The following is a 21,677-nucleotide window of genomic DNA, read 5'->3' on the forward strand; positions in this document are numbered from 1 at the left end:
CCTGGCTCAAGAACCTGATTTGTTAATCTCATTTTCAGGATCACCTCTAGAGAAGAAATCCCTGGAAAATCATGTGTTTGCTTGAATGCCATAGGTATGGTTCCAGAGACTCTAAGGCTGAGCTGGTGGACTCCAACAAACCCACCTGCCATGCAGTGCCCATGCAGTATATTTGGCATAGGCGGGATGGCTTTGGAAGGATCTCTTGCATAAGGGTCTTGCCATTATTTGCTGCAAGTGCAGGTGATATTTGGAGAGAGTCTGGTGAACAATCAACACTACAGATGTGCTGTATCATCTATTGTATCATATCAGTGCTCTACTTCAGACTCAGCTGCTGCAGCCTGTGAAAATGCAACCCTTCAACCCCTATATGTATGGGTTGTGAGCCCTGAGAAGAGTATATGCATCTCCAGTTAGAGCCCTGATCCTCTGGTCCATGCTGTGGCTTCAAGGATCTTTTTGATCATGGGAATGCTTTCTAAAACACTTATTTACTTTTAGAAATGGTGTTCCTATTAGGGTGAGGTTGCCAATGGTAAGGCATGCAGTGGTTGTGGGTAGTATTTTTTGGAGTCCACCTATTTTTTTGATATCTTGTTTGCCATTTAGGCTGTGAATGATGGAGCCTGAGCATAGGAAGAGCACAGCTTTGAAGAATGCGTGGGTTGAGATGCGAAGGAAGGCTAGTTCGGGGAGCTTTAGTCCGATTATAACTATTATTAGTCCTAGGTGGCTTGAAGTGGAGAAGGCAATGATTTTTTGATGTCGTTTTGGGTAAGAGCAGGAAATGCAGGGATGTATTCCCCAGCAGAGCCGCAGAACCCCAGGTGTGCAGCACTGCCTTGCCCAGCTCTGATTTTCCCTGCACACCTTCCCCCAGCACACAGGACAGAGTACCAGTTGCACAGACAGACAGACAGACAGACAGACATTCTCTAAAGCCTGTAGTGTTTTTGCTCTCAAGTGAAACCCTTTCTGCCAGTAAAGACAGAGAGCAAGAAGGATCTTAAAAAAAAAAAAAAAACAAAAACAAAAACAAGGAAAAAAAAAGACAGAAGGCACAGAAAGGAGGAAAAGGAGAGGGAAGGTTTTTCTCTTACAGTCAGTTGTGATTTCGTAGGGGGAGTTAAGGCGCGCGTCTCCACAGGGCGAGGTGCTGACGTACAGGTGGAACAGGATGTTCTCCCGCAGCCTGAAGCCTCCCTCTTTTAACCGCACGAAGATTGATCGCTCCCAGTCCTCTCGCCGTTTGCTATGATCACAAAAGAGGTTCCAGGTCATTTGTTACATGCCAAATCAGAAACATTTCTGTGCTCTCTCTCTCTCTCCTTTTCTCCCTCTGCTTGTTTGTTTGTTTTTATTAGCACCCGGCATCATATATTTTGCCTAGTGACAGCAAAAGATAAACAATGAGCTTCTGCAGGTGAAGAAATGTGTGAAGGAGGTCAAAGCTGCCAAAGGGCTTTTAGCTTGCTTACCTAAGATATGTTCTAATGATAAAATGTGGATTTTTGAAGGGTAACTCTCCTTCCTTACATGCACGGATGCATAAACAGGCTGATTTTAAAGTGGTTCTGGTGCATGAAAAAATGAGTTCTCTTGGGCTCTCATGTGAACACATCAGCTCTGCTGATCACAGTGCCTAGGCACAAGTTTGAATCCCATTAACATCAATCACCACAACTGAGATGTGTGTTCATATGCTCCACTGAAAAGGGCCTCTAACAAAGCACCCAAATTTTACGAGCACTGCCACCCCTCCCTGCTCCCCAGGTGTTCCTCTTCTCCCCCATTCTACCAGAGTCACCTACAAATGCTCCACCTATGCCAGCAGGGGCCTCTTGGACACTTGGCATTTTTGGAAATCAGAAGCCATCTTAAGAAGGGTGGACAAAAGTTTTACAGACTTTTCTCAGCCGAGTTGAGAAGATACTTATTGAGATGAAGCTTTTATCTTTGCAGTGGTTCAGCAGCTAGATGGGGATGCAGTGCACATATTCCATCAGCAACAGCTGCCTGGGAGGCCAAACCCTCCCAGTGCTGCCGTTTGCAGCAACAGCACAGCATTAAGGCTCTGCTGCTGTGCAGCTCCTCCCAGGAGTTACATTTGGGAAGATATGGGTGATTTCTCTGACAGACAGCTGCCTCTAACATGTGTGTTTGGGCGATGGTCACGATTATAATTTTGAAGGTGAAAATGTGATTGGTGAAATTAGGGCGAGACTCCCTCTGATGGCCTGGTCCTTCCCTCAAAAACTCCAGGGTCTTTTTGGAGGAGTATCTCTGAACAGAACAGCACTTGCAGGTAATGATTTTCCTGGGATGCTGTTAATAAGGCAGAATCCCACCCGTTTAATTCACTACAGGACAGCCCATTAACCAAGGTGATTTCTGCCTGTCTCTCTGCCTCCTGATAGTGCAAACAGGAGTGCTTTTTACTCAGCCTTTGAGCGAGTCCTTGGCTTTCATCCAAGCTGCCTCTGCCTGTTTTCTCCCAGAGCAGCCTCTGTGCTATTGAAGCTGTTTGGCTGTCACTCTTCCGTGGTTTGGGTGTTTTGTCATTTCTTGATGCCAGGATGCGTTTGCTGTCAGGAGGAATTTACAGGCACATTAGCTCGCCTGTCAGGGACAGGGAGTCACACTGGCTGCCGAGCTGGGGCTGCCACATGCTGCTCCTTCATTTTCTGCTGGCTGTGGTGGAACTTCCCAACTGCACTAATTATATTATCACCCTGATACAAGCCTCTGAAATAATAAAATCACTGCAAGTCCTCCTGCTTGGACTTTAGAGAAATTGCAGGTAGCTCTAAATAATTCACTGCAAAATCAGCTGGGAGAATACAAAGCTGTGCAGTCCAAATGCCTGCTATTATTACATTAAATCTCACCAGAGTGTGTGTGGGGGGCAGCTTACAGTACTTGGAGACAGTTGCTATGTAGGGTTGGAGCAGTTATGCTTTGGGCTGGATTTCAGGATTTCAGCTTCTATCCTGTTTTCACTGGTCATTGTTTTCCACTGATTAACCTTGCTCTCTTACCTCTTCATGAGCACCAACAAGGGTCTGTGGCCAGTGTGGCTGCCAGGTTGGATGATAGACAGCTGCTCTAAAAATAGTTGGCAGGGCTGGAGGGCAAGGCAGCTTGATTCTCTCCTCCAGCAGGCTGAGGTTCTTCATATCACACAGGGTCCTGACCTGCCTTTGGGATGGTTTTTTGGAGCTGAACTCAAACATGAAGTTCATTCTTGCATTGTGGCTGAACAGGATTCATAACAAAACTCAGTGAGTATTGTTGGAAAGGAGTTTGGGTTGCAACATCATCTGCCATGGCTTAGTAAAGATTATTGTGCATGGGATGTTTGGTGTATTTCAAAAACCAGGGGGAAACAGGGATCTGCTAAAAGTGGTCCAGGTGGAGCATGAGATGCACTTCTGCAAAGTCACCTCTACTCCAGCACCAGAACCTCGTGCCTTGTCTCTGGGACAGGTGAACTGTGAGAGGGAAGATGACTTTGCAGCTGTTCTTTACAACATCCTTTGCACAGCCATACTCAACCTGCACAAATCAATGGAGAGAGGAGCCCACAGTGAGCGTGCAGATCCCATTCATTCAGGAGGTGGCATTAAAGTGTCATTTCTGTGTACTGGCAGTGGCTAAAAGAGCAGAATTCATCCCTAAAACTTTGCCTGTTACAAATTTCTGTGGGAGTTCGGATTTGAGGCTCATTCAAGTGGAACATTTAAGAACGTGCTAAATTCTAATCTTTTGCTTGAGTTCATTATTCAGCATAACACATGCCCATGTTTTGAGCTGACTTGAAGAAGATACTTTAGCACATGCTTATGGTTTAATATATATGAAGCTTTTTGGTGAAACAAAGCCTGACAAGCAGAGGAGCAGTTTTTCAGCATATAAATGTATTTACAGGAAGTTTCTAGTACTTCATACAACAAAAGAGCACCCTAGAGAAACTACCAGCAGGCTTAGTAGATGTGTAACAAGGAGCTGATTTTCCTCAAAAAAGTAACTTATCTGGACTGGATTAAGACTATTTCTTGCTTTTTATGTATAAAATAAATAGTGGTTTTCATCTGACTTGCTGAAAGACCTTACCTTCTGGTAAAATCATCTCCCTGGCACCTGAAGGAAGAACTACAGCAGCAAGCTTACTGTGGTGTTTATTTATTTTAAGGATACTCTATTAATTTTATTTTTCTTTAAAAAAGAAGAGTTGTATTTTCTTGTCTTCCCTATTGGCCAGTTGATATAAATAATACCACTGAAAATTATTTTCCTGTCACCATTGCAAGAGAATCAGACTATCAAATTTGTGTGCTTTTTGATGGTGATTCTTTGAAAAAAGCTTCTCAAAAGGTCTTTCTTGTCCTTCTTTTGTACATCAGAAAATTTCTGTCTTCCTTCTCATCTTTTTCGTGAAAGTCTGGAGAACTGGAGGATTATGGTTGTCATAAAAATGAAATCTGGGAGGGCTAAGGGTTTTAATCACACTGGTTAGAAGCTGACAGGTTTTAGTTGTGCCTTTAGCTTTTATTTAACTCAAGCTCCAGACAATGAATTGTTGAAAGAACATTTCCTTTTGAAGTATTTGTCACTCTTGCTTCTTAGAGAGGATAAAGTTCCATTTCTGGAACTCTTTTCCAAGAAAAGTCAGGAGAGTTGCACCTCTAACATTTAGCAATAAGAAGAGAAGGGGAAAAGAAGTAATTTGCATATTCCTGCAGCATTGGCTTGTGGATGGAATTGTCCTGCAGCTTAAATATGTGAAGAAGTTGCTGTATTCTCTTTTTAGAGACATGGAAAATAAATTGCCCCAGCACATGGCAGTTCATCTCAGCCCCAACAGATACCTGAACAGGTCTGCTGAGCTCCACCTCAGAGATGCCCACCTCTCTCCACTGGTAATCAAAGGAGCCTTGGGGATCTGGGCAACACTTGACTGCCAAGAAGTAAATTCAGTTCAGTGAATCTCTGTCTCCTGGCCTTTAATTTCATATCCCCGCTCTTACTTTCTCCAACCTGCTTGCCCTTGCTCTTAGAAGCCTTCATGCTACACTCAGCCAAGTGTGTGTTTTGCTTTCACTGAGATCAGTGGTAGTACTTGTAAATTCTGGAAAAGAGTTTCCTTTTCAAAGACAGCATCACACAAAATAATATCTCTAGCACTGGAATTTCCTGAAGTTTGAAATCCAGCTGCAAAGACCACACTCAGCAGGTAGTCTTGGTGGGAGGAAGGTATGTGGAAAATAGGAAATACTCTCCACAGAACAAACTTGCCTCTTCCATAGTGAATGATGGAAAATTTAAGTTCTTTGAGTCAAGAATTATGCCCTCAAAAGTAACCATCTTTTTGGTTTCAGTTCATTTATTACTTTTTACAACAGTTTCCTGGCCTAGGATAGGAGTTTAATTTGGGCTAAGTTAATGCAAATGCATTACAATAGCTTTGTGTTTCTCCCAGGCCTGAGGAGATGGTGTGCATGTATTCATGGTGGAGCTGAGTTACCACGTCAGTCCTAAAAGCTCTGTCCTTATAGTATGTGGCAGCATCATGTGTTTTCTCTGTGAAAAGATTTATCTTTTTCTAGAGAAAATGGAGTAAATATGATTTCAATGTGCAGAAAACGCATTTTTTATTTAATTTTGACCCCCCCCCCCATTTTGTCACCACAAAGCTCCCGATGATGGCAAAAAACTGTGTAACAATAAATATTAAAATTGAAGAATATATCACAACACACAGTTCTGCTTCTCCATGGACTTTAAGGAAGCAGAATCTGATTTGACAGTAACTCCAGCTCTGTCATTCAAAGGTGCTTAGCCTTGACAATTTTGGTTGAGATTTTTATGGTGTGTGCTGGTCAGGCAAGCGGTGGTGCCTGGTCTTGGCTGAATTGAGAGTGATTTGAAGTTATTGTGAACAGAGCTCGTGCTTCACTGAGGATTCTGTTAACAAAAGGCTGTTAACATTGATCCAAATAAAGTAATAATATGACTGAACATGTCAGGGAGGTGGATCAATACAATAGTTTAAGATACAGTGTTAGCACTTGTTTCCCAAGAGACCATAGCACAAAGCAAGTACTAGGGCTGCTACACTGCTGAAAACATAATAATTTAATGTAAACTTGAAAGCAATTCAGAATGAAATTGAGAGAATATTGTTTTTGATTAAACCCTTCAATGCTCTTGTCCCCCTTTGTTAGCCAAACCCATGTACTCAATATACTCTCTTGTCTTCAACTCCAGCCTGAAGTTAAAATAGCCATTATTCTGTTATTGCTGCTTAGGTGCAACAGTATCACAGGTGCTTACAAGAACACACAATCCAGCTTAGATCAACCCTTGTGTCTGTGACACAATGCAAAACCTTCTGAAGTCAAAGGAAGTTTTTGCACTGAATTTAATGGCCTTCAGGAAAAGTCACATGAATATGCACTCAAGAGTGGAGGGCAGAAGAACGACCTATAGAGAAATAGGTTTTTTGTTTGTTTTCCTTAATTTCTTGGTTCCTCCTATATAATAAATGCCACCTCAGCTTCACTTCTGCTTAGTTTTCACATCACAGGATAATTCAGGCTGGTAAGGACCTTAAATCTCTATCCCAACCTCCTTCTCAAAGTTGTTTGACAGATTGCTCAAGGTTCTATGCACTCAGATTTTGAAAATGTGCAAGACAGGAGGGAGACTGCACAACCTTTCTGAGCGATCTGTCCCACTGCTAGCCTATCGCCATGGGGAAAATCAATCCTTAGACTGAGCTTCTCTTGTTTCAGCGTGTGCCTCTTGTCGGCCACCTTCCCTCTCCACACCTGGCTAAAGGTGTCAGCTCCACTGTGTTGCTGTGTCAGCTCTGCATGCTTTGCTGGCTCTGCCATCCCCCCTGTAGGCTGACCAGGTCCAGACCTGTCAGCACCTCCACACAGCCCAGGTGCTCTGACCCTGAGATGCTGGGCAGCCTCTGCTGAATCTGTGTCAGATGATTGGTGTCCTTCCTTTGGGGCACCCAGAGCTGCACATAGCATTGTAGATGGGCTGTACTGAGTGCTGATGAGTGGTGGATGCACACACACATCCTTTGACAGACTCTTCATACTTCCCAGGATCCTGCTGTTCTCCCTGCTGTTACGCACACCACTAGCTAATGTCCTGGTTCCTGTCTGCCAAGCCCCATCCCTTTTCAGCAGAGCTGCTCTCCAGCCTGGATTTCTTTCCTTCTTGATGGAAAGGAGGAAGGTCATTCTTTCTTCCTTGGTGAGGGACTTTGCATTTGTCCTTGCTAAGTTTTCTGTCAAACCTCTTGCTGGTCCAGCCCTCCAGCCTGCTGGGATGACAGACCAGCTCTCAAGCATAGTGACTGGTCCTTCCCACATTTTGGTCTCCTCTGCAAATCTTATAACCAAGCACTATGTAACCTCTTCCAGATTGCAATAGACACGATCAGAGAAAAGGCAGCATTCTGAGGTGAGGTATCCCACTTATTACCATCTTCCAGGCAGTGTATGACCCATTAGCCATTTAACTGGTAACTAGGTGGATTTGGCTGAAGACAAGAACAATAATTCCACTGTAATGATTCTACATGCTATAACATTTTAAAGCATCATAAAGAAGGAGTAAGTGATAAGCATCTTACACTTTGGCACAAAGTTTGCTGTGCTGTTAACACTCATTGGTTCTCTAGTGAGTCAATGAAGACATTAATGATCAATAAATCACTTCTTTGAGATCTTTCAGCAGCAGCAAGGAAGACAGGAAAATGGCTGCATTAAGCAAAATGACTCCCTTCGAGCCTCTGGTCAGTGAATGATGCTAATAAGCCTGCACGTAAAGATTTGTACAAAATCATCAGGCTTCATAAAGCCCAGCTTTATGAGTCATATCTAATCGCTGCTGAAAGAGAATCAGCTGAAGCAAAGCAGCTCGTGACCCAACACTTTAGACTACCTAACTCTCAATTTTTTTTTTGTGCAGTGTATTGTTCCTTCATCACCTAAACACTCAGAAAAAAAATGACATAAAGAAGCAAATAGTTCAGTTGTCTGGAGGATGGATCAGTTCCACTGAAGGCCATATAACAGTCCCCAAAAATCAACAGAATTCAGTTACCTTAAGTGTAGCTCCAGCTGTGAGTAGAGGAAGTGAACAAATGCCCTTCTTGCCACAATCTCTGCATGGCAGTCGTTGACCGCAAGCCCTTGGTCATTTATGTATTCCCCATTTATACATTTGGTACCCGATGACAGCACAACAACCTGAGCTTGCCTGATGTCCAAACCTGTAGGAAGAAAAAAAAAAAGCTGTGAAATTGCTGGGGGTGAGTATGATACCATGATTGTTAAAGTCCTCACAGCACACACTTTGATGTGGCAGCCAGATAGCCCTAATGGGATGCTTGTTAAGGTGATGGTATGGCCTTTGGAATATGCAGGAATCTCAGGTCTCTGTGTTATTAGAATAATAAGGTCTATATTTCAGTCTTGCTGCTAATTCCAAGATAAAAGCTCGCCATGAAGTTTACTTGTTAAATCAATAACTACATCATAGCAGAGCATATGCTGTAGGGAGGTAATAAAGATCTCCTGCAGTGCTGATAAATGGCCAGGTTTTTATGAGCTGTTCAAGACATTTTCTGGTGGGAGCACATACTCCCTGTAATGTTAGGTTTCATTGCTGTTGCATTTTAAGTAGTAAAAAAATGGAAGTAATGCTTCTGGGGCCGGTCTTAAAAAATCATGAAGAAAACACCCTAACAGATTTGACTTTTAGTCCACTTGCCTTTTAGTTTCTCCAAGAGCAGCTACATCTCTGAGTGCTCTTTTCAGTGTGGTCTCTGGGATGGAGCATTTAGCATTCAGACCAGCTTTGTTCACCTATTGCCTCTCTACATAATGGTGATAGCAATTGAAAGATGCCCCTTACATGATCCAGATAGACACTTTCTAGGAGTAAATAATAATTTATTTGGAGACAGTTGCAAAATGCTTAGAGACTTCAGCAGGACATGGGTTTCACTCTAAAACATAGCTCATTCAGCCCCGTGGACAATGTCAAAGTAGAATTTAGAATGAACTGAGCCCAAAATGAAATGATCTCTTGAGAAACACATCTCTGGACTCATCTCACTGAATGCCAAAGAACAAGGGAGCAGCTCTTGGGAAAAAGAAGTTTTTTGCCTGGCAGATGGCTCCTCTAGAAGTGACAAAGCAGCCTCTGGGTGTAGGGCTGTGTTTGACACAATGGCTGCGTGTGGGCAAACACCTGCACAGGACAGCACAGCAGCTCAGGCTGCTGGTGTTGGTGTGGCTGTGCCCAGGCAAAGTCACCTGAGGTGCCCTTGATGTCCTGCCTAACATCTGGTACGGTCTGGGAAACCCAGGTGGTTCTGCACACTCCCCATGCAACTAACACAGAAAAAAGAGGCTCAGTGAAAACACACACCCATGTTTAGGTAACTGAATCAAGACCTCAAAATGTGACAAGTCAAATGAAGACAGGTCTGAGACTGCAAATACCCATAGAAGGAATGGAAATAATCTTCCCATGGGCCATGGTGATGCTGAATCTATGGTATTACTTTAGCTTTAAAAAAGCTTTAGGAATAGTTTTATAGAGTCAGCAAAAATATTTTTTCCTCTTACAAGGTCAATTGAAAAGCAGGAAAACTGAAAAACTGCAGAGATTTTATTGGCTTGGCATGTTTGGGGCCATGTTCCCTTATAAAATCTATTGGTGTTACATGACAAAAGAGTTGAATGGAGAAGGAAATAATATTTTAAACAAAATGATTGGTGCTGCCAATGATTTCCCAGTTAGTAAATACCATCAATAGCCCTTCATAATCTCCACACAGCACTGGGACTAGTAGTGGATGATATGCTGTAGCACTGTAGCCATGCTTAATTAATATAATTGCAAATGATATCAAAATTATTTCATGCCTATATCAATAGAAAAGCTACATCAGTAATCCAAAAAGTTTAGTAGTAATGTGGCATTGCAGCATTGTGGCATTTGTAGGAGAGGGGTAAGTATTGTGAAAATTCAGTTAATTCCATCTGAGCCCCTGGCTGTGAGAGTTTCATACAGAAGTTGTTACAGGTACTAGTGACAAAGTACACATCACTGTATGCCTGTGCTGAGAGCTTAAGCTCTATTTGTTACTGTAGATGTGGCCCTAAAAAGTGTTTTGGAGTATTTATTGGGGAGAAAATTAAAAGAGCTGGAAATCTTGAAAACCCAAGAAGTGAAGATGGGAACACATGGGAGAAATGGAGAGGAGAAAAAGCCTTTGTGTTTATTCCAGGTTTATTACTAGGAAAAAAGTTGAGGTGGAAAAATTACTCATTCCCTACAAAGAAATGTGCTTATAGTCTGTACATTAAAATTGCTTTGCTTTAGGGTCACTGCTTTCATGAGAAAAATAATAGGTATCTCAGATTGTGACATGTCCATCTAGTTAACAGTGTCTTTCACACGGACCAACATCAAACATTTCATGGGCCACTGCCTGCCACTGAGGTGTCTGAGTCCCACTCAGCATCTCAAAAAGCAGTGTATATTTCCCTCAACAGTATGTAATATTTTCCTTGGCTGGAAGGCCCATGAAGAGAACCAGCTATTTTTCTGTTCTATTTTATTTATTTACTACCATAGATAGGGCCTTATTTACCTCAGCACAGCAGGAGTACACCAGGAGGCAATTCCCTCCTACAGAAACCTGTGAGCCTCTCTGTCTGCCCCTGAGGACCTGTGCCAATGCTCCTTCTCAGGGCAGAGAGACCAACTGCTTCCTTCTCCTAACATTAGCAAGCCCCTGGTGTGCCTCCTCCTCTCCCCCCTCACCTCATAATCAAAAATCCAAGCTCTGAATATATAGAGCAAACCACCTGGGCAAGCCCTCCTGCTCTCTGGGATCCACACCTTTCTCACCCCCCAGTCAGCCCAGTACACAGTGTGATATCTTTTATTTCTTCAATCATTTTATCCACAAATAAATGTAACTCTTTCTCCTCTCAGATGAGGTAAGCTGATGAATGCACTCAGGATTTTCTGCAAGGTCTGGATTTATCCACAAATGAACCAGAAAGGCACCCAACACCTATCAGATGCAGCAATAATGTGAATCTCTCTGATGTTTGCTATCACAATGTCCACCTGCACAGCAATAGCCAGTGTGCTGGGGTGTTCATGTTTTGGGTGAATTAACTCCATATGTTGGCTTCCAGTGGTATGGGGCCCCAGTGGGTACTATGTGTGGACACAGCCTGGGGTGTTTGCCAGTCCTGGCAAGGTGTAGGTGTTTGCAGAACATCACTTAGATGCTGCCTGGGGCTGGGAGGCAATGGCTTCCAAGAATTTGCAGAACCACTCTAGTGTTAAACATTAAAGATCTCCATGTATTTTCCATTTGCAGTGTCAGAAAATTATCCATGCTCCTCTATGCTCAGAAATACCCAAGAGTTATGTCTCGCTGCTGTGGCACTTGGAAACCCAGGTGTACATGACTTATGCATTAGCTCTGAAATATTTACACCTCACTGGGGAGCCAAATGGAGAAAGTGATCTGTGACCAACGTAGCAGTGTTCAATGCTGCCTGTGAGGGCACCCAGCATGATGAGAAACACTTCCCACAACCTGACAGTTGTCCGCCGTGTTCAGGAGCATACATGCTAACAGATTGTCCCCTTGCATGCCTTGTTTGGTACACACACAGAGCTGGAGGTTTATCCCCTGTGTAATGTTTGAGATTATTGCCAGTGAACATGGGAGGAATTTTTCTCTGAGAACAAGACACGATGCTTAGCTGATGAAGGCAGATTTTAGCATTGACTAATCACACTGGCATTTTAAGCAGCATTTTCAGCTCTGGAGCCTAGATATTTGCTTCAGTGATTCAGAATTAATAGGCACTTCTGTACATTTGTCTATTTTGCATTAAAACCAGTAATTACTAACTCTTGTTATTGTTTACTTCCTATTTTATTTTGCTTGCAGAATACTTCAAGTTTTGCAAGCAATTTCTATTTATGAAAGTCGAGCTCCCTTACAAGCATTGATTAATTTAACCTCAGACACGCAGCAGATCCAGACTGTGCACATCCTCAAGCCATGCCAAGAAAGCTGTGGCTCTGTGAGTGGCAGAATCCTACATGAACAGTAACTGGCACCACCAGCCTTATGGCACCTACCCTGCTCAGGGCTGTACAGAGGGTTTGACCCAGGACAAAGATTGCTCCCCTCAAGACTCATGTTCTTAGTGAGGAGAGTCCATCTCAGGTGAAAGATCCAGGGATGTAACTGCATCCAGGTTATTTGACAAACAAGGAGAAATGGGCTGCATTATTATGACCTTAACTCCTGACCCACTGATTGTCAGAGTTCATGAGGCATTTCCAACCCTCGCTGCCTTCTGTACAGTAATGTTTGAAGAGACATTAGGTTAAAAGTAACTAGTGAACAATTTATAACAGGCACCTGCATTAGGTTTCTATTATTTGCCTAAAGACTTCTAATAGTTTTCAATTTGAAAAGGAAATGGAGCAGGGGAAAGGAAATTGGGAAGCTGTGTCAGCACAGTGGCTGGGTCCTGGCTAACACCCTGTATTTGAGGACAGCTGGAGAGCAGGGAGGGAATTCACTACATTTTATCGTGACAAAATCTGTCAATTAATTAGTTGCATTACAAAACAAAAATGTACACATAATGGCACATTGCCTTTGACCACATATCCAGTCTGTGATCCAGTGAGGTAACAGTCCTTTCTGGTTCTCTGCTGGAAGCCTGAGCCCACCCTGGGTCTAGGGGCAGGAACTCCTCTCACAGCCAGGCAGGGGGAACCTCAAACCCCCGATGTTCTTTTTTTGTCTGTCAGTGATTGTGCAGATTTTCACGTCACAGCTGAGCTGTTGAAAAGAAACTGGGTTTTATGATGAGCCATTTCCAGTTTGCTGACACCAGCAGGGAGATTCATTTCAGCTGTTCTGGATAACTAGAGTTTAGATGTCCATAGCTGAGCTAATTGCTGTAGACTCTCTTTGTAGTCAAAGGAGAGGAATTTCCTAGGAGGTGATTCATCTGGCCCAGTTTAGATATTTGCTTTTTGATAGTCTACATTACATCTCAGTATTGCCAGCTTCTCTTCATGAACTCTGAAGACCTATAGACAGCCAGAAGAACAAACCTTTCTACACTGTGAAGAGATGCTCTTGGTGAGATTTCTCTTCCAAGCACAAAATACAGATCAAAACTCCCCAACTCATAAGAGGGCAAGCAGAACAAATCTTTCCTTTACATTTTTTCCCCTTATGTTTAAACTTAATGAGATTTTTTTTTTCCAGCTTTTTTCTCCCACAACAATTAAGGATAATTGTATCAATGTCAATGTATTCAAGGATGCTCATTTTGCCTTGAGCTGAACTACTACACACAGAAAGAAAACAGGGCTGTCTTCCCTATGTGACCTCCCAAAACAGCAGGCCTGCAGCAACAGAGCTTGTAACAGAAATGGTTCAGAAAGATATTGACAGAAGAGAGAGTAAGCAAGCAAAAATATGAAGGTTTGCTCAGCAGACAAGCTGGATGTGAAGAACTGGCTGACATCTTATGGACTATGGTTGTGAGCTGGGTGTTTAAGTCACTTGTGGCCAGAAACACCAAGTGCCAACACCCATCTGCTTGGAGACACAGCTCTACCAACAAAACAAGTGAGTTTTGGCTAGTCTAGTCAATGCTTCCTCTGATTTTAAAGGAGTTACTCTTCTAGTGGGCTATGATAATTAGGAGCTTCCACAAGAATGAGTTTGTAGCCTCGCATATTTTTGTGTTGGAAAAGGAAAATTAAAACCCTGAGGAAATCGCAGGAAGTGTAGACTGGTACCTGCAATCAGCAAATCACATGGGCTGTGCATCAGAGAGCTGAGAAATTCAGTGAGCCCAACTCACAGAGAACAGGATGGAGTTTACAACTGCTAATGCCAGGATACAACTGGGATCACACTTTGGTTTCTCAGCAGCTGGCACGACACGTAGAGAAGCACCAGTCAGTATGCAAGTGACTATGGCACTGCATGTTTTAGACCCTGCTAGTGGTAGTGAAATCCATCTTCTTTTTCAGCCTGACACCGTGAAGACAGCTCAATGCTCGAAATATATTCATTTTAAATTAGAAAAAAAAAATCAGAAAAATCAGGTTTGATTAATTAAGAAAACTCACACCTCTTTTATTGGGTGGGAGACAACTTGCACAAAATGCAATGCAATAAAAAGGAAAGCCAGAAATAATGATAGTGTAACATCAGCCCTCCTGAATAATTCATGGGATACCATTTCATGTTATTTTAAATGGTGCTGCTTCTCTCTCTGATAAGCAATAATTTTATGCTCTTTCTTTACCTTTTTTAACAAATCACTCAAAGGGATTGTCTATTGTTATCTGAAAAAAGTGTATTTGGAATAATTTTCAAGGCAGCTTAATTGAGCTCTGATCACAGAGGAGGGTTGTTTTTTTTTTTTTTTAATACTCTCTACTCACAGCTGAATAAGTTCAGGTTTCCATTTCAGGTTTGTTTAGGGAAGGAAAATTTCTTGATGTTACATAGCACTGACAAGTCCTGCATTATTTTCTCTTATCTTCTTCCCTGGCAGCCCTATCACATTCTTAGAATGGCTTTAATTTTGTAATAAGAGATAGTCAAGACATGAAAGGGCAGTGATGCTGGAAAAGCTGCCTGCAGGGGTGTGCTGTGGGCACAGTCCTGCACCCACCCCACTGTCCCCAGGCAGATCCTTGAACCTCTGCAGAACCCTGTGGGCACTGAGCTGCCAGGCTGCTACCTGCCACCCCAGGAGTGGGCAATGTCCTACAGAAAATACTGCCAAAGAGGCAAAGAGCTCTTCTCCCCATATTCTCCCTCAAAAAAAAAAAAAAAAAACCCAACAAATAAAAAACAAAATAAAAACCCAGGAAAGGACATATTTATCTGGAAATGGAAACCATTGCCCCTGGATGTTAGTGCTTACATGAGGGGTAGGTCTATGGTTAGAGATGAGGGATGTGTTTACCCAGGTCTATCAGTGCATTTTCCTCACAACTTGGTGATGCATCTACAGCCCCCTCTATTGTGAGGCTTCAAGAGGAGTAAAATCAAGATGTATGTGCAAGGAGGGAGCTGAGGATTGAGGGGCTGGTGTGTGGGACATTGTACCTTGCTCTTCAGTTTTGATGTGGGATTTTCACTCCTGACACAGAGAACTCTGCTGTCTCCAGCTCTGCATGGGGAACAAAACCATACTCATGACAAAAAAAAAAAAAAATTAAAAAATTGTAGCCATAAGAGAAGAACTGTGTACAGCAGGGAGGATTAATAGTATGCATATATCAATGCACAGGATGCATTTATTTGCCAGCCATAAAGACTGCTGCAGCTCATTTTTTCTCTCCATTTTCTATTGTACCTGTGGAAGTGATTGTGGTAATTCCAGTGACAAACAGGAACCTGTGACTTCAGTGAGCACTGTGGCTGTTACCCACACAGGATATCCCAAAGGACTTTAGCTCACAGTGGATGTCCCAAAGAACACCCCGGAGGTGGATGGGAGCAGCTGATGTGAAGCAGCTGACTAAAATATGGGAAGAAAGAAGCATGTTGAGGTCTTAGGAAATGGAATGGCAGAAGTCTGAATCAAAGGCTGATACACAGCTGGCAAATAATAGGAACAAAGAAGTGGCTAGCAGTGAGGTTACAGATATTTAGGGGTATAAATGGAACAGTCTTTGAAACACTGGAGTTACACAGGGATTTCCTTTCTTTACATCAAAATGTGGGTTATGTGTAAGTGAATATAGTGTATTTCTGTGGAAAGAAAGGGTGTAGAGAGGGTCTCTGAGAGCCTCATATTTTCTTCCCTTATTAATGTGTTAAGTAGTCCTCCCTCTGACTGTGTGCCTAGAGACAGCTATTCTTTGCAGAGCTCTTCATCTTCATCAGTGAAGGAGCAGGGACAGAGTCACAGTCCTCTCTGCCCTGATCTCTGCCCCCTCTGTGCTGGAAGCAAGAGCCAGGGCATTGTGTGACAGTGGCCATGGCTCTCCTTTCACAGTCAGCCACAGTAAATTTTGCCCAAAGCCATGGGGGTGGGGAGTGCACTTGTACATAAGTTCCAAATTCAGTTCCTCTGAAACAAAAATCCCTTTCTGACACAAGCCCATTTTGTGCTGTTTGCTCACACTATGGGATGCCTGAGAAAGGATTCTTGTGCTAATCCATTTTGCAAGAAATTTTTGTGCAAAGCTTTCCATTAAAACTCATTCAAAAGGTGGATTTCCAGTGTGGAAAAGAATGGTGAGGAGGTTGCCCAAGTGGAAGGGAATCAGAAAACAAAGGCAAGGCTGCTGGGGGCTGCAGAGAAGAGTGACCCAGCAGGAGAGAGTACAAAAATTGAATATGCAAACTATGAACATGTTGTGTGTGTTTCTGAGTATCTGAAAGGTGCAAACCCCAAGGAGAGAAGTGGGCACTAAATTTAGAGCAGCAGAACTGAGATCCTGAGATGACATCAAAGAAAATAAAAGTCAGGCTGAATAACTGGTGAAAATTATTAACAATGAGATCCATTAGGCTCAAATGGTCTCCCAAGGTACTGTTGAAAGCCCCATTGTTAATTGATTAATTTAAATCTAGACTGGAAAGAGCATTGGGAACAATCTTATGCTTGCAAGGAAATGGACTGGATTACTTAGTGGTCTCTCCCAGTTCTAATTTCTATGGTCCATTTCTTCCCTCCCCTCAGTGGACCAAGAGAATGAAATCCCATCAGCTTTGCTTCTGGAGAGTGTGCAAGGAGACAGTGCTGTGTTTGTGGGCACCAGTGCCCTTTACCTTCCCTTCCTTTCCTCAGTGCGGGCTTTGCAAATCCTGAGAGGGAGGAGGGTCAGCCAGGCCAGGCATGCTTCACCCCCTCACCTCCCTTGAGGATTTAAAAAAAAAAAATCTAAATTTGTAGTGGCAGTATCAAAGTTTTTTGAGGGTTTTTTCCTTTCATGTGAATTTGAATACTCTCCTCAAGAAGAGAGCTTGCACATAATTCCTAATTTTAAAGCAGGACTGAATTGCACTTTCCTGCCATGTCCTGACTGCAGATATCTGTGTTTCTCTAATAAATGTTGTGCCACTGATATCTGAGCATTAATTAAATTGACAGTTTTAGATGTAGTAAGATTCTAAATTACAGTGAGAAAGAATGAAATCCTGAATATGACTTTTGGCAGTTAAGTGCAAGAGGAACTTAATTTTATGTGGGATTTTTTAAAATTGTATTTCTTGTAATATTCTTTGGTGTACTTGCATCTAAAAACATCTTCCTATGTATTTTACTAGGCTGGTAAAGTGAAAGCAATGATTTCCAAGCCTTTATTCACCAAAGATATTTCTTTTTTTAGGGTGAGATGCACTCCTGTTGTTGACATTGGGACAGCTTCCAGCCTTATCACAGAGCAGAATGAAAGTCTGACCTTGCCAACTCCTTGCTTGACACACTTAGGAAACAGAAGTGCCTATTTTTAATTTCCATGTTTTATGCTAATTATTACACCCATCCTTGTGCCCAATGCAATTATATGTGACACAGAGCCAAGGCCTTGTCTGCATCCAGGTTTTGAGAGGGGTTTCAATCAGAAAAATACTTTGAACAGCAGGAATGGAAAACTAAATCCAGAGTCAGTAAACGTTCAGGGAGGTAAAAAGGCTCAGTGTCTGAGAAGAGATGGGAACCAGAGAAACCTGTGGGCACAGTGGGGAGCTGAAGCTGCCCAGAGGTCAGCAGTGCCATGTGCTGGAGACACCTACAGCTGCTTCAGCTGTCGAGAAATGAGGGACTCAGCTCCCTTCCCATTTTCCTGACAGTGCCTAAAACTGCTGATATGAGAGGGGTGTTTTGTCCTGCTCCTTCTGAACCTGTGCCACCAAACAGATAAGAGGATGGAATTAGGTGAGACAGTAACAGCAATGAGAGGCTGTGTGTATGCATGTTGGGGTGCTCATCCCCAAAAGTGAAGCTCTGGTTCTGTACTTATTCCCAGCTGGTGCCTGCATTTCTCCCTGTTTTTTTTTAATGCAAAACATATAACCTGGCCTGGAGAGTTTCCCCTGAAGCTGTTTTTTTCCTGCTCTGTGCAAGGCTGCAAGATTGTGTCCCATCTCATATTTTCCATTTCTAATTAATCTGTCTTCAATTACTTTCTGTTCCTTAACCTTTATTTGACAGAAATGATGAAGAAACACTCAATGTTGCTCTTGTAGGGGGAGTCCTCATGATGCCTAAACCCACATTTTAATAGAAGTGATTGCTCTGGTGGAGCCAGAGTTTTAACTACAAAACCTCAAATGTACTTTGAGGTGGAATTTGGAAACCTAAGTCTCTTGAGCTGCAGGAATATGAGATTATGCCCATTACGGGTGCACATTACAAAATCCAGGAATAGAGTTGCAGCTGTGGAAAAGGGATAGTCTTACGGGGTTAAAAACTATTTAGAGTGAATCTGTAGATTAATGGTTTAGGGTTTATAAGCTGAGGAAACCAGATTTCTGATAAAGAGTAACATATATGGTTCTAACTACATATCTATTTACCTAGTTTAAACTATTTTGAGAAAAACTGTCATCTACTGATGAAGTGTCAACCTTGGCAGATGTAAGAAGTCAATAATGTTTACAAGAATGTCAAATGACTTTGTGCCATGCCCTTGAGAGCATCAGGCAGCAGTAGTTGAAGAGACTTTCTGAGATCTTCAAAGGGATGTCAGCAGTTTGGGCACTCAGTTTTGATTTCAGAAGTTTAAAATCTCATGGAAACACTGAATCTCACTGGGACCAGGTTTTAGCACCCATCTAACTATGAAAATGGGATCCAGGAGCCTAAATTCCTCCTGTGCCTCTCTTCCTGAAGGAATCTGTTCTGGGCACTAATCTGTAAATCATTCACATTTTCTCTAACTGGTTTGGCCACTCGAGTGCAGCATGAGATGGAGCAGATTGGTACTCTACACATGGCCTGGGTGTTCTACTGTATTCTGCTGCTTTGCAACTTTCCTACTCATACTGAGGATTAGAAATCAATTGGACAGCAGTATTTCTGATTGTACTTAAAAGCCAGGCTTTGTGAATCTTAATGTTACTGGAAAGATCCATGGAGACATATTGTCAACTTTACTTTTTTCTGTTATTCCACTTAGCAATGATTAAGATCCATTCCATGAGATACGGATGATAATTTCCCATCTTTTATCACAGCATGAAATTTCTATTTAGGGCTCTTTTGTCCAGTTCATCATTATTTCACACAAGATAACTGAGAAGACCTCCTAATTTGCTTTTAACATCAAAATGATTGTCAGCCTTAAAAAAAAATATATGTAGAAGAGAGAAAATTGAAGTGAAGAATCAACTCATAATCTTTTTCCTATGAGTGTTACACTACTGTGAAAAGGACTGAACTTTCTTAATGCTTCATTTTTAACAGAAAGCATGACAAAAAGTTCCTATCAGTATTTAAGCTGCTAAGATTTGTCAAACACAAATGGGAAAATTGTGTTTAAATAGCAGTTTCATTTTGTCCCTAATGATTATGGGAGGGGTTTTTGTTGCAAAGAGGACCTCAGCAATAATAGATCATCTCTTTACAGAGTGACAGGAACTCTTTACTGTGCCTGGTGATTTCAGGTAGAGCAAAAGCCAAACTCTCTCTATGATGCCAATAAACAGTGTGAATGCCACCAGTGTCTAGATCACAGCACTCAGTGTGAGGCTCCCACCCTGCTCTGCTCTGGGACTTCCTTCTCCCAGCTCTGGGGGACAGGCAGCACTGCCACACTGTCCCCTCGATGCTCTGTGTGCTGCCCTGCCTGGTGACCCCATGGTGGGACCTTAGGGGCTCCTCCTGTCACCCCAGAATCTGTGACTCTGGGCATCAGGCCCAGAGATATGTGAGAGTGCTCCGGTTTTGCATTTGTTGCCTTGTGTTAGAAAATAATAGCTTGCTTGTCCTTCATTTTTTCAAATGTATCAGCTGACATAATAACAACAACAATATTGAAAACTACTTCTCTCTGAAAACTTTTCAATAGAAAGATACAGCAGAGCAGTGAGTCAAAATAAGATGTCCAAATTGCACCTGAGAGACAGAAGGATGGGGAGCTGGTGGGTCATCTTTCCCTGACAACCAGAAACATCAAGAAACAGCTGCTGTTGAAATGAAGTATTGGCTGATCCTGGCCAAGAGCCAAACACCCACACAGCCTCTTGCTCATTCCACTCTCCTGTGGGACTGGGAAGAAATAGAAGGAAGGCAAGACTAATGCATTGATATAATGATATTTCATGGTTGCTTGGCAAGACAAATGCCATAAACCCATTTATCTCCCCCTTCCCCTCTCCCCAGATTTTTACTGCTGAGCACAGTGTCCTACGGCAAGAAATACTCCCTGCATCAGCTGAGGACACCTGTCCTGGCTGTGTCCCCTCTCAGCCTCTTGCTCACCTCCAGTTTACTTGTTGGGGATAGGAGAGAGAGATAGTCTTGGCACTTGGCAAGCACATAGCCAAAATGTTGTGTTATCAATTGTGTTTTAGCCACTAATGCAAAACATGATGAGGGAAGTTGACTTGCATCATATAATGCAAGTTCTGAGCTGATGCCTTGTGTTCGACATGGTGTTATCCAGAATATCTTTTCTACAGGTGAACTGATGTTCTTAATTTAACATGTGTGAATTCATTATATCTTCAGAGAAATTGGCAGATCTGCTGTGGAGAGTCAATGTGCAGTAAAGCATAGGTCCTCATATAAATATTATGCTACAATAATACTTATTGTTCTACTTGAAGATAGTCTTGGATTATAGCTTGATGTATGACGAAGACTTGAATGCACTCACTTGTTAAACAATTTTTCTTGGAATCGATCAAACAATTTTTGAGAGAAAAATCTCTGAGTGTGTTTCAGCAAAATTAGAATATGTTAGAGAACTGGCAGATTTCAAATACATTATAACATTATACATTATAACTATTAAATAATTGACTTAAACTCTTCAATCTTTTGAAACATTTTGTTCAAGATCAGTTATGTGAGTTTTTTAGTTATTATTATATTCAATTATTGTATTACATCAGATAAGATCACATCAGCTGCTATCTAGTGTGGTAAATTGCTCCTGCCTAGGCCAATACTTTTAAGATTATCTTGATGTCTGCTAAACAACTAAGCTTACTTTCACAAAAAAGCATGGAGATTTTAATTCTCATCACAATTCAGAGCAAAGCATTTCTAAATGCTTTGGACTGCCTGTTTCACTGACTAGCATTTTATTACTGTAGAACATTCTCAGTTCATCAATAACATAATTTTCCACATTTTTTTCTTTCTTATGCATTGGAATTTGCCCCGGGTGCTACAGCATAAGTCAATTACAGTGGCCAAACGTAATTCTCTTTGGTTTCCCTGGGAAATTGAAATGACAGAAAAAATGTCAGAGTTCAGAAAAAGAAAACCAATCTAGCGCACTTCTTTTTTTGTCTGCAGAGATCTTGCATTATCTTAACAGCAGTTATCACAAAATCCCATTGTGCCTTTTACCAGCTTTGCCTGGAAACTGTA

The 21,677-nt window shown here is 42.1% G+C and overlaps 1 protein-coding gene across 2 annotated transcripts in view; it reads right to left on the reverse strand.

Moving 5' to 3' along the window:
• ADARB2 (adenosine deaminase RNA specific B2 (inactive)) overlaps positions 1–21,677 on the reverse strand; it is a 305,116-nt gene that overhangs the window by 33,929 nt on the left and 249,510 nt on the right. For both annotated transcript variants that reach the window (XM_058808746.1, XM_058808753.1), the window contains exons 5-6: positions 8,131–8,299; positions 1,104–1,255 (exon numbers count right to left, since the gene is read on the reverse strand). In XM_058808746.1, the coding sequence (XP_058664729.1) occupies positions 1,104–1,255; positions 8,131–8,299 (321 nt within the window). The remainder of the gene's footprint in view (positions 1–1,103; positions 1,256–8,130; positions 8,300–21,677) is intronic.

Source organism: Ammospiza caudacuta, chromosome 1 (assembly GCF_027887145.1).
Source record: "Ammospiza caudacuta isolate bAmmCau1 chromosome 1, bAmmCau1.pri, whole genome shotgun sequence".
NCBI classification, from domain to species: domain Eukaryota; kingdom Metazoa; phylum Chordata; class Aves; order Passeriformes; family Passerellidae; genus Ammospiza; species Ammospiza caudacuta.